Genomic DNA, 13,854 nt, shown 5'->3' with positions numbered 1-13,854 from the left:
CTGAGACTGGTTCAAGCCTCGTTAATCATCCCCTTGTTAATCTTCCCAGTCACTGTAATTGCCTCGTGCCGTGTGTGACTCACGTTACCACCGGCGGCTGCACAATAAACTGTTCTTATGCAATGAATTCAAACCCGCTCATAATGCTAGGACTGATGTGAGGTTTAGTCAAGTCAAATCAAAAGGAAAGAGAAGTTGTAGCGAGGACAAAAGACATAAAACAAGACAGATCAAAACAACCCTGGCGCCATGGGGGGGACATAAGGTGGAGTCCCTGCCTCAGATGGACCACCCCACCTCAGTAAAGATTAAGATATTTCAATTTCATTTTAAAATACGATAAACATAATAATAATAAACATTCGCTAAAATCAAAGTCACTTCATAGCCTTCCTTTCCAAATCCACTTGATTGGTTGGATGCTGGGAAAGTGAAACCATTACTGGATTTAACCAAGTCTAAAATGGATGAGTCGCAGGTGCGTGTCCGTTTTTGGAGAGTCGGTGTGCAGGCCACTCTGCCGGCAAAGTACCTTTAGGCCAGCGTGTCTCTGGTTACACCTGTGTTTTCGATGAAACGCCTGTGGTTCTTACTGCGTTCAAACGTGCGCTGACATTTGGGGGCCTCAACTGCTATGTGCGAGAATTATTTCTCTATGTTGGAGAATGTATTCCCACAAATGAGAACAAAATGTACAGCGGCGAAGAGAAGGAGAACATAGGAGACCCACATTCTTTGCATACAACCTTGCGTGGCTTTGTTCTGGATTTATTTTGGTGTGATTATTGTTATAGAGAGTCTTACGTCCATGTCATCACACAGCAGGGACCCAGATCCGTACTGCAGCCGACACTGATGGGCAGCGCTGTACAGAACCCCAGGAAGCAGCGAGTTCAGAGACAGCTTATCCTTCACCGGGGGATCGTCAAGGCACCAGCCCCAGCCGCGACTGTGAGGGGTGGGGGGAAAAAAAAACAGAATCTTGTGAGAACACTTTATAAAAAGGTCTCTTTGTTATAGACACACACACACACACACACACACACACACACACACGCAGTAATTATTAAGGTTTTCTCTAGTAGAAAATTTGTGAAAATCAACTGAAAAACAAAAATAAATAGAGAAAATGTGATTTGCAATGGTTTTACACTCTCCGGCTTATCTACAGGTGGAGGTACTGTGCCTAGAACAGACTGCCAATGTCAGGTCAAGTCAAATCATTTATAGAGAACATTTAAAAACTACTACTTTATCACTACATGAATTCATAAAGTGGTATAATTCGAACTCTAAAATTACCGGAACAATGTAATTTGGCAGAGTGTTCTGGCATAAATTAAAACTAATTGGCTTGATGGGGATGCTCTAATTAAAAGGTAAAATTTGAAGCCATCATGGATACAGCACCAGCGAATACCTGGGTTTTTACTATTTAATTGAAACCTTATACTCACAGAGCCAATTTGGTTTACATTGTAAATCAGTCGTACAAGTCCTTTAAAAATCTGTGCAGTATTGTGTAATACTGCATTGTGAAAACGTTTTATCAAAATGGACTCTTCCAGGAAAATGAATAATTGCTATCAGTGTTGTATTAACAGACTTGTCAGCTGTGGAGTGGAATATGATGACAAGGATAAATGGGTTTTCAAATTTCCTTCAATAAAGCACACAACTGGTGAGAAGAATAATCTTCAGAAATAATGCTGCAGTGTAGAATAAGTTCAGCTTCCTACTTATTATTTATCTTACATCTATTGAATTGGGCAAATGCTCTTACTCAGAGTGACATAATCACTGTTTAGTTTTCATTACACTGTCAGAGGGGAAGAACGAGTGGAAATACTTATGTAATAAACTGCTGAAACATGTTTCTGCTTTTGTACAGATTTCCTATATCACTGACATTATTTCCATGTTAAGAGAAATTCAAGACCAAGTGTTAGAAACCACTGAGTTGATAAGATTTTGCTATTGCTACTATAGCTAACATTAGTATTAAGAGCGGTTCACTTACCAGTTTTTAAGGAAATGTTTCGAGTTCAATGTTAAACTTAATTCCTTTACTCACAAACAGCTGTCTGCAGCTGTTGAAAGCAACCCTCTCGTTTTGACTCTATGTCAATCACTTCCTTTCTCGTGCTTAAGTTAGCATGCTAACCAGCTAGCCTCGACCCGGTCTCATCGGCTGACTTTCTTTTCATTCACTATACTGTACATGTAGCCCACACAACAGTTTTGTTAGAAACTAACCCTAAACATTTCTATGTTTTAAAAGGGAGAAAGACTGAAAAAAAAAATCCACCTTGTGTCTTTTGATTCCCTAATAAACAATGCAAAGAATCGTGCTAGCACCTGTGAGGCTGTACTTCAAGATAAATGCTAATGTTTAGATGAAAATATTCATTATGTTTGGTATCTCAGTTTAAAAAACAGCTGGGAATATCACCAGAATTAATCACGTTCAATTAAACTTACATTAAAAGTATCCATCTATTTAAAACATTATTAAATGAAGTCAAAAATGAATTAGATTAAAAGCAATTTCATTTTCATTGACCTTACTGACCCAATGTTTTGGTATTCTGCAGGTGTATGTGATTTGTGAATGCATTTTTATTTAAATTTATTTTAAGAGACTCTTTGGGAATGTCATTAGGGGAACTTAGCAAAGAGTATAGCTGACATGACTGGAGTCAAATCTCCAACCTGAGTTGTAAATAAACATATAGAGAACACATAAATTTAAGGTCTGGCCAACTGATCTTGAATAATCCTACTATATTATTTTACACTGTAATGATGAAACACCTACTGTGAGAAGCTGCAATCAAATCAGCGGGCTGTGTCGCTAACAAGATGTAAAGAACTTGCACAGTCTGTCACAGGGCTGACACATGGAGACAATCAACTGTTCACGCTCACATTCACACTTATGGGCAAGTTAGAGTCACCAATTAACACAATTAACCTGCGTATCTTTTTGAACTGTGTGAGGAAGCCGGAGTACCCACGAGGAAACCCACGAGAACAGCAGATTCAAGCCCAGAACCAGAGCTGGAAGTGCATACCACTGAGCAGAGCGGCTGCATGGGAATGAACCACAACAGTGAACTGAAAGATGCTGAAATGCTACGTATAACTGAGGGGAATTGCAGAGTAGTGTGATAATTCTTCGTGGGTTTGTCTGTGGTTTGATCTCCAACATACATTTGTACACGCCTGTTGAAAATGATTCACCCTCATGGGTTCAACTAAAGATTTAAACTATAGATCAGATTTAAAGAAACGGACACTGACCGTTGAGCATTTAACAACGAAATCATTAACGTAAGATGACCTCACATTGACTACTGAACAGCAGCAATTAAAATGTTCTCCATGAGTGCGTCTGAACTGAAAAGCAGCTCAGAGGGCAAATTAGGTTCTTTGTCAAAGCCAGCTTTCCTGGAAATGTGTACACCAATTAATGAACTCTGTTGAATCCATACATTTCACAATTAAAAGTAATTCCCATTCATATGAACCGTAACCAAATATGCTGTGTTAAGTGTGGAATATCTCTGCCTCTATGGCCTTTTCTGGAATTTTTCTCTGGACATTAAAGAGTGGCTCCGTTTAATGGCCCGTCTATGTGATAATATCTAAACCACTCATCTCAGTGTGACCTTCTACATTCCACATAAAATAACACCTACAGACCAAAGCTCTGAAGCAGCACGAGCAGAAGAGGCCTGCGGGACAACTAAAGCCATATACAATAGAGGCCTTGTCCTGCTGTCAGCGAAAGAGATAAAAACAGAGAAAATGGGGGGAAATTTGGGCATTTAGAGAAATGAGATGGGAAGACAAATATCAGTTGTCAGGTCTCATGTGTAGATAAGGATCAGTGCAGTGGGTTTGGAGTGGGTAGCTGGATATGGAGGTTAAAAGGCACGGAGAGTGAAAAAGAAGGGGGCGAGGTGTAGTCTTTTTTTCTTCATTGATATAAACATAAATGCTTTTATAATACGTAGGAGTAAGTTGTTTCTGGATCCCGAAAAGATTTACTCGGTTGCCTTTAGTGTCTGTTGTGTTCTGTCAACAATTACATGATTTCAATCGTCATTTCCATTCTGTCAAAATTTCCACTCAGCATGCGAGACTCGTTAGCGGCAATAAATTCTCACCTGCATCCGGAAACAAGGCTGAGGTGCTACAGCGACACAAGCCGCCCTGTGAGGCTGTAGACTACTCTGACATGCTCATGTTTAGCAGTCGTACTGTTCACAGTCTTAGTTTAGCATGTGAGAGTGTTAACATCTGCTAATTAGCACTACACACACAGTACAGCTGAGGGTTGCTTTGAATGTTAATACAATGTTGACATGAGGATGGAGCCAGATGTAAAGTCAGGTAATCCACCCGACCTTAAGAGTTACTGTGACAACCCATCCACTCGTTTCCAATATATTTGACTTAAAAAACCCTGCGCCTACAGGGAGTCAACACAGGCTCCCAGCTGTGACAGCCAGCTAGCTTCACTGTGAGATAGGAATTCATGCAGGACACAACCATTACAAGAATACAAAGAATACAAGTATCCTTTATTTTAAGACACTCCAGGGCAAAGTTGCGATTTTTTTCCAGCCAAAAATATCACACTCAATACAGTGAAGCTGTTATCGTCAGAGCCTTATTCTCCAGGTCTGTCTGTCAGTCTAACTGTAGCTCTGTCTGGATGAATTGTAATGGCTTTGGTGTCTCTTTCCTCTTATCTAGTGCCACCAGCAGGTAAAACTCTCCACTTAATTAAACACTACAGTTCTTACAATATTCCCTCAAAATCTAATTTCACTAAATTCTGTTAAGCCACAGCTTTACATTACTTTGAGCACAATGCTAAACATGATAATTATAGTCCGACATAATATTATCTGGCCAATTCCTTTTGATAAAAAAACTTTTCTTGTTTATGAAATGTGTGGAAAATGGTGCTTTTAAGCACAGATGCATCTCTCTCTGTCTCTTTTATAATTGCCACAACAAAGACACACATACACAAACACACAAACCAGCGACCTTTGTGTTGCAAACTCCCACGGGTGTAAATATCGCCCCGCAGCCCTTTTTTTCCACTGGAGTCAAGACGCTACAATGCTGTCAAGTAGGTGAACACCCACTGAATGAATTCCAGATGCTTGGAGCTGAGAAACTGGGGCAACTATAGTGAAATATGTCAGACATTCAACACATGTCCTGTTGAAGCCAGTCTTTTGACAGTGGCAACACACACACACACACACACACACACACACACACACACACTAGATAGTAGAATAGAATAGAATATTTAGACTGACTATGCTTTAAAATCAACAAACCTTCCAATCACCAAAATTAGTAATTTACATAATTTCTCTTTCTTCTCTTTGTTACCATGACGCCACAACACCTGAAAATAAGAGTTAAAACACATGTAGCTGCTGCTCTATGAATCTACATGATCGACAAGTGCAAATTCCACGGCCAGTCATTTGAAACACACGGACAAAACTGATTTTACTGCATGATTAAAGAAGCTTGACGAGGGCGAATGGCACGAAAAACTTTCCATAAGTCTGCAACAATTACAAAAGGTCAGTTTTGATTTGTGAGGAAAAAAAAAGGAGAAAGCTGAAGCGACATAATGTACAGGTAAAGTGTAATTTAGCCGAGGCTCTAAGCAACGTTGCTGATAAGGGAAAAAGAGAGACCCGCTATCGGATCTTTTCTTGGTATCAGCAGATACACTGTCAGTAATTAAAACTGTGGAACAACTTCGTCAGCGATTATCCCCGGTGTATCTCCGTCTTGTGCATGAACAGGAGAATTCTTCATATTAAAAAAGTCAGCTGCGACCTGAGATGACAGGTGTATGCTCCAGTATAAGCCGTCATCATGATGACAGAGGAATCTGGGAGTTATTTACATATACAGTCGAAACTCTTATTCATATTCGTATTTTTTCTTCCATACATATATTCTATATACAGTATATATAAATACAGGTTACTGACTGCCTGTCGGATCTTCACGGGGACGCTTCATGGGCACATGAAACCTTGAACTTAAATAGACAAATGTCGTGTGAGATGTGATGGCAGTGTAATCATACAGCATGTTTGACACTCACTCCAGGAAGCGGGTGATATACTGGCGACTGCAGTCTGACCACCTGGGCAGGGAGGTGCCGTACAGGAGCTGTGGAGACATGACGAAAGGTCGTTTCCCAATGGGTTCACAGTCATTACCGTTGCCATCATGCTGAATCCCAAAGCTGTGACATAAAAGCACATCCCACAGAGTGGGCAATTAACGTGAGTGGGCACAACATGTAACACATACTTCATGGTACCTCTACATTGTGCCACATTAAAAAAAAAAACATGTGTCTGCCTGTGAATTGTACATGCATGCATGTCAACATTTAACGTTTATCTATTTTGTTGTGGGTGCAGCGGTAATGAGCCGCGAAGTCACTGCAGAAAAGAAAAATCTGTGCACAGCAGTGATAAAAGAAAGCACAGCAATCAAAATGTTCTTAAACACGCTGCACTTGTAACGTCTCTTTCTTCTAAGGCGTCGTGCAGTGAGAATTACGCAGCCGGTCTGATGCCTTCTGATGCATTTCTGCTAGTGGCTGATAGATGCTGGTTAAATGTAAGTGAATTGAAAACCCTCCAACTTCTTCTGAATAATTTAACAAATCAAGGTTTCAGCAGATAAATTCAGTCCTTACATGTGTGAAATGTTTTGCAAATTAATCAACTGAAAAAGAAAAAAAGTTCTGTCCTGTTCTTGTGAATTCATTTGAGTATCAACAAAACATTATTCAAACAAATTTTTCCGAATAAGGTCAAAGTCACAAATGAAACTTCATGGAAAAATTTAGTTTATGCTCATATGATGATGTACAATGTCGCTGAGGGTTGAATGTTTGATTCTCTAGCAGCTAAACATTGTGCTCCTTTTCAACACATTTGACATTTTGACAAATAAGAGGGTAACCATCATCAGCTGTCTCAATTCTAGCTAGCTGTTACTTGCATATTTAATCAGCTAGGTATAAATGTGAATTCAGTTAGCCTGGTAAATCAGGAGAGGAGACCGAACTGAGCTGAAGATGGAAAAAAGAAGCTGGGAGGCTAAATGGGATCTCATAATGGAATTGTGGGAAAGACTAGTGATAACAAAAACATACGGTTTCATTAAAAAACCTCTACCATCACACTTTTGTATGCTAGACACAACCTCACTCTGTCAGCCCATTGTAAGTCCACTTGGGATTCACAATGGGCTCCTGTCAATCCAGGACTTGTTCATGCATTCAACATAAAAACACCCTTAACATTTATTCAGGACTAGCTGTCAACCATGCACACGTGTGGTGGAAAATAAGGACAATACCTTTCCAAAGCAGAGGAGGTAAAATACTCCAGGCTCATGTGCACCGTAATAATCAAGATGGACAAATACAATGAAGCTATCAGACACGCACTGTTTTCAATTAGTCTGAAGAGAATGTGATAATAATCGCAAATTGCACTGAGTGGTGGAGTAAAACTGACAATGGTCACTTCTGTATGTGCCTATTACAGTTTGATTTATTCCTCACAGTTACAATACAATAATACAATATGAGGGTAGTGGCAAAAGAAATTTGTATTTTTATATTTTCTATAAAAGGGAATAAACGAAATGAAATTTAAATTAGAGTGACATCTTGTCTCTGTGCAGCATTAAAACCATATTTCCATTTACAAGTGTTATGTTCATGGATGGCTATGTGACTGCAAAACCCAAATTTTAGGTTAATTAAATAAAACGATTAAATAAAATGGTGATAACGAGTTTTTCTTTTTTTTCTCTCTCTTCCTGCTCATTATTTGTGTGTGTGTGTGTGTGTGTGTGTGTGTGTGTGTGTGTGTGCTGTGCATTTAACCTTACTTGTGTCCCAGCTCGTGAGCTACAGTGAAGGCCAGTGGAAGTCCTGTGTCCTCACTAATGCTGCAACTGCGATGCGGCTGACACATCCCTGCCACATGGGACAGGCCCAGAGTCTCACAGGGCATGTTGATGGCTGCACAGATGTCCTTCCTTTGAAAAGCGAAGGTGGAGCGTTGGTTAGATGTCAGTCGAAGCGGAAAGCAACACAATGAAGATCTGCGTTATAAGGCGATGGAGGACAGATAAAAAATGATTGGAGGTTTGTCTGGTGACGCCATGAGGGTGGTGGGGTTTTTTTGTTTTTATTGCAATATTGCAAATGTTAGAATGCTATAGTACAATCATCATGTCACTTCGATTAAGAGGCAACAATAACAGGAGCATCTACCACTGTACATACATGGGGAATTTCTTACAGTTACATGATCATTGTACCACAAACCACCAACTGCTATCACATGCATGCGCCTTTAAATCCACTGAAAGTATTTTTACTTTAGTACTTTTAACAAACTCTAGTATTCTCTGCTTTTTTACCCACCAGCTATTTATAGCCAACAAGCCACAACCATTGGATCCTTTGTTTCTGTGTTGGTACCCACTCATTCACCTTTGACAAGACTTCACAATACAGTCGCTCTTCTCCTGATCTCCCATTGATCCATTTCTGCCTTTTCCTCTTACGTGATCTAATCTGATCGTCGTGATCGTCTCTTCCTACTTTGACTTTTGACTCTTGATTCCACAAGATGTTGGAAACACTCCTCTGAGATTCTGCTCCATGTTGACATGATTACATCACATCATTTCTGCAGATTTACCAGATTCACTTTGGGTCTTGTTTATGGGTGTATAGCACAAGTAAAAACGTGCGCCTGCATGGACAGCTGGATTTGATTGAAATAGACGTGTATCTGTCCCGTCAGACACCTGCGAGAGGGACGACTGAAAAACGCAGCTGAAATACCTCCGGTGTAGACGCGCCATGAGCTCTGCCAAAACGTGGCTGACCTACATTCAAACCACGCCTGAGCGCACACAGAAGTATAACGGCTTGGGTTGAACTCTATATGATTGAGTGAGAAATGCAAAAAAAGAGAGTGAGAGACAGAAGTTCAAACCCAGCATCCACCCTCATCTCCGTACAGCTGGCCGGTCAGCGAGTGAAGTGGACGTGAATGCGGTATTGTTGAGAGAGACTAATGCAGATGCTGTTTCTCAGTTTTTTTTACAGACCTGTAGGTGAAGGAGCAAAGGTGATATGGCAAACACATAGTACAGTCTGAAGAGAACATTTTTCCACTTTCACTCTAGTCCACTATAATGTGTAGCTGTTGCAAAAAAACAGGACCAAGGTGAAGGATATCTCCTTTCTACATTTCATGCTTCACAAGTAGCAAAATAAACAGCGAACGTCGTTGCAGTACACGGACAGCAACCTTGTAAATGCTCTCATTCCTTCACTTTCTGTTCCTTGTTTGCTAACGGCATCTCAAACTAACACATTTTGCTTGTGTCTTAATAATGTGAATAATTTGAGAGTTTCGGGGGCCTAACCTTAACAAAAGCTAAGCCAAATAACAGATAAGAAAGAAATGCATTTGCAATGAGTGTGTTCTGTGTGTTTCTGAGTATCATTGTAAATATCGGCTCCATTATGCTCCTTCAGTTTTACCAAACTCTTTCTTGTGGCTTGTGTTTATCCAGTTCTGGATTCTGCAGCTGGGGTTTGGGGTCACAGGACTTCGAGTGAAGCTGTGATAAACCGCTTCATCTGATATTTCCTTGGACTTCCTCAATTAAACTACAACTGTACTAATAAGAGGAGGTATTGGGTTGGAGCCCTGTGTTGGCAGGCTATGAAAGAGGTTAATCAATATGGGCAATAATTACAAGCCAAAAGAATATGTGGGCCCCGAATAAGGAACTTGTATGATACATGTTGAACGACTCTCGCCTGGAGTGGCTGTTTTGAAAAGGAGACCTTCTGGATTATTCCTCTAGTTGTTGTTTACCTGTCCTGACTTATTTTAATTAATTCTGTAAATCAAATTCACTCAATGTACCTGCAGCTCATCTGTTGAGGCATTGGACATAATTATTTTTGTCACATCGATCAACAGCAGTGTTAATTCAGCGTAGCTCACTACAGCGGGCGACATGACAGCCGTCACATATCAAAGCATGGCTTGTGATAGAGATACATGCAGCTTTGATTCTGCTCTCTGCGACCATCTAAATCAGTATATCAATAACTGCTCCGAGACAACGTGACAAAAACTAATTATGCATTGCATCTGTTAGAAGTGGTGATCACGTTTGGTTGAGAGAAAGGAGAGCTCGGTCAATTCATTTACCTGGTGAGCAGGACGGCTACGTCATGGTGCAGCGGGTGTTCCTCTCCTTTCATGTTGAGTTTCTTCTGCCACTTACAGAAGCTGTTCAGGCTGTTGTCAGCATGGTGTGTAATCTTTAAGTCATCCTGTTATCCACAGGCCGCATCGAGATGAAGGGACGAAAACATACAGAACAAATCAATCAAAAAATCTGCAGCTAATGCACTCTAAGTGCACAAAATGGGAGAAATAAGAGAGAGAAAAACAGAGGTTCTGTTTGATAAAACTGCTGCAAAAGTAATTGCTTTACATTCAGTTAAATTGCCCCATCAGTGCTCTCAGCCTTTAAGTGGGCCAGAGAGACAAAAGTAAGCATCATACATTACTGTGTTGTGTTTATGTCATTTGCACGTCAACCCTGTCAGCACTTAACTTCTGTATATGTTTACGAGCATGGTCATGTTTTTTCAGTTTGTATCTTTTTTTTTTTGTTATACATGTATTTACTTATATCATTATATCATAGCTCTGTTTATTTGCTCCTTTCATATCTATATCTTATTATATGCTGCTGCAGTACACAGTTAGGTTCTATCTGATAAGTGCCGACTGCTGGCAACAACATAAAAGCAGCAATTATTTTGAACAGGAATAACCTTAGAATGAGTCATTATGTGATGTGAATGTGATTATGCAATCAGTAATCTGTATAGAGATGCCATTCATAAAATACCTGTTGAGCAGAGAACTGACATTCACAGCTAATCTGGTGACATTTAGCTTCTTTGGACTTTCAGAAGTAGTTTAACATCAGGTATTTTTATCGACAAAAGAAAATATTTATCCACAATGTAAAAAATACTTCACTGGCCTTTGCTTGGCCCGTTTTCTTGAAATTAAGCTTATTCCGTATCCAAAGCATCATAAAATTCTTTAAACTCTAAAAATACATAGTTGTAATTCACTCATTCATTCATGTACTCGGCCACAAAGAGAGACATTCATAATCAGACACTGTGAATCTCAACGCTTATGTCTGCTGGTGCTATTAAATCCAGAATTCATGCTTTTTAACCTCGAAACCTGTTAGAGTGTCTTTCACCTGCTTTGCGGTTTTATTTAAAATTCAAACTACTGTTGTAAATATATTAAAAGGGACATTCTGGGTTTGACATTATTTGCTTTCTTGTTGAGAGCTAGATTAGAGAGGTCTTCACAGTATGAAGCTACAGCCTGCAGCCAGTTAGCGTAGCTTAGCATTAAGACTGTTTGTTTGTTTGTTTGTTTGCTTTTCACTGGGCCAGCGATTGCAACACAAAACGAACACAACAACTTAGAGTTTACGACACAGTTTAGGATCAGGCTTTGTGGGTTTTGTTTGCATGTAAACTTGAAATAAGTTTGTTTTTGAAAGCCCTACTAAGCATGGCCTAATATTATTACTACACACATACACATTCTGTTTAGTTTGTCTTTGAAGGAGAAAAAGCTTAGTTTGCTTTAGTTTTTTTTCCAAACTAAATAATCTCAAATGAACCACGTTTCATCATCAACATACACCGATATGTTTTTACCTCGTCCTGCTCCAGTAGGATGACTCGAACAACCACAATGTTGATCGCATTTCCAATACTGGCATCTCTGAACAGACCCGCCACCTGTAAAAGAAAATTAAAATGAATCAAACATTTGGACATTCAAACAATATACAGGCTGTTGATATATAATGTGTTTCATATAATGGGCCTTTCGATGTAGTGTAACCATAACTTCTTATATCTGAAAGGAATGTTGTATTACTGTTGCATCAGAGCCATTACTCCGCCATCTGACTTTGTGAGCTATTTTGACTGTTTGATTTCCATTTCAAAGCTTGAGCATCCACTTAAACAAAGCACTTACAAATTGCCTCAAAACTAAACAATGAGTGAAACATTTCCTCTTTTCGGATGCATCTTGTCATGTCTGTTTGGGTATTTTGATTCCTTCTATGCCGCAAGCAATTCACAACCTGGCCCGAGTCAGAGGAATGCCTTTTCTGAGGGATGTAGACAGCAAACAACCTCGCACCTCAGAGGTTTGATAAAGTGCGTCTGGCATCGTAACATCAATCCAAACTCTCAACATTTATTTATTCCACACATTCTTACTGAGTATTAATAATCTAAAGTGCCTTGTCCTTTGAAGGACTCACAATCTATGATTATAGCTTGCAATTATATCAATTTAACCTCTTATACTTTTAGAGTACACCACACAAATGTCCATAAATGTTACGAAAATAACCTTTCAACTCTGAGTCACCGCAGCTTTGACTTTCTAGTTTGTGCTCAACTAATATGAAAAAAAAAACTGGCACCCAAAGACCCTAAAACAAGAGGGTTCGCTGGGAGGGTTTTTGTCACTGGGTTATTTTATATCCAGCATCATATACAGCATCAAAACCTAATGAAAAACTGGAGTGTAAGAACTGCTTTTAAAGAAGTCTATAGCTTTGACAGTGACTCATGTTCTCGAACTGCGTTACCAAGCGCAGGAGGCAGCATGGGGCTGATTACTGGAGAACAGCGAAGGATCATGGTTCACCGTTCACCCTGTGGAGAAACAAGTGAGAGCCGAGGAAGAAAGGCGCTCAGGTGAAAGGAACCGACACCGATCAAGAACGTGAGCATCATCATCATCATCATCATCATCATCATCATCATCATCATCATCATCGACTGGCTCAACGGAGGCTTCCTCTCAGAGCAACACAAGCCTTTCACTGCTGATCTGTTAGAACAAGGTCTGTAGGAAATGCCCTGTGAGGTTGGCAGCATGTATCACTTCCTGTTGCAGATAACACACAGTTTATAAACGTATATATACACACATACCATATGACAGAATGTATTTCTGTCGTGAGTGGATACTGTTGCTACCATTTTACCACATGTATTGACTGGCCAGGTGTGCAGAGGCGACAGATGTAAGGTTTAAACTTTTCTTTGTCTCTTTTTCTCACCATTAATTCTGTCACTTTTCAACTTTTCACCTCATGTACAACTCCATGAAAAAAATAAAAAAAAACAACTGCAATTATACATCACCACTTGAATCTGACAGTCCAGTTACTACACAGAGTTGTAGAAGCAACACTCACATTGTATTGGTCACATTCCTTTCATTTTCCTTGCTGTCGGGCAAAACATCTACATACTAAACCTCCTGCACAAGTTGTGTAACTGAGGCCCTTGAGACAGAACAGCTTTGACACACACAAAGGACTTAATTCATCAAGACTGTTTGTACCCATTGTCTCTCATAGTAGCACCCATTCACAGATATTCTTGGTGCACGTCTTGTAGATGAATCGACTTTGCAACAATTTTTTAAAAGCTTATCAGTAAAAATAAATATGCTTACAGTCTATCTTTATCCATTTCTCTCTATTGTTTATCTTGTGAATAAAAACAGAGCCGCAGCTATTTAAAGCGATTTTTTTTTTTTTCCATTTGTTGCAACAATGTGCTGTTATTTTACATGTTTCCTCTCAAGCCACTTTCTG

General features: G+C 39.7%; 1 protein-coding gene across 1 annotated transcript in view; it reads right to left on the bottom strand.

The window, feature by feature from the left end:
- adamts7 (a disintegrin-like and metallopeptidase (reprolysin type) with thrombospondin type 1 motif, 7) overlaps positions 1-13,854 on the bottom strand; it is a 62,089-nt gene that overhangs the window by 33,027 nt on the left and 15,208 nt on the right. Inside the window, exons 5-9 of the mRNA XM_023426714.2 lie at positions 11,882-11,965; positions 10,329-10,453; positions 7,972-8,121; positions 6,158-6,301; positions 805-949 (exon numbers count right to left, since the gene is read on the bottom strand). Coding sequence (XP_023282482.1) covers positions 805-949; positions 6,158-6,301; positions 7,972-8,121; positions 10,329-10,453; positions 11,882-11,965 — 648 coding nt within the window. The remainder of the gene's footprint in view (positions 1-804; positions 950-6,157; positions 6,302-7,971; positions 8,122-10,328; positions 10,454-11,881; positions 11,966-13,854) is intronic.

The sequence above is a fragment of the Seriola lalandi genome, unplaced genomic scaffold (genome assembly GCF_002814215.2).
Source record: "Seriola lalandi dorsalis isolate HSWRI2012SDOR001 ecotype SW California unplaced genomic scaffold, Sedor1 jcf7180002054835, whole genome shotgun sequence".
NCBI lineage: Eukaryota > Metazoa > Chordata > Actinopteri > Carangiformes > Carangidae > Seriola > Seriola lalandi.
The sequence above is the reverse complement of the archived record's forward strand: the minus strand, read 5'-3'. Positions and strand labels throughout refer to the sequence as shown.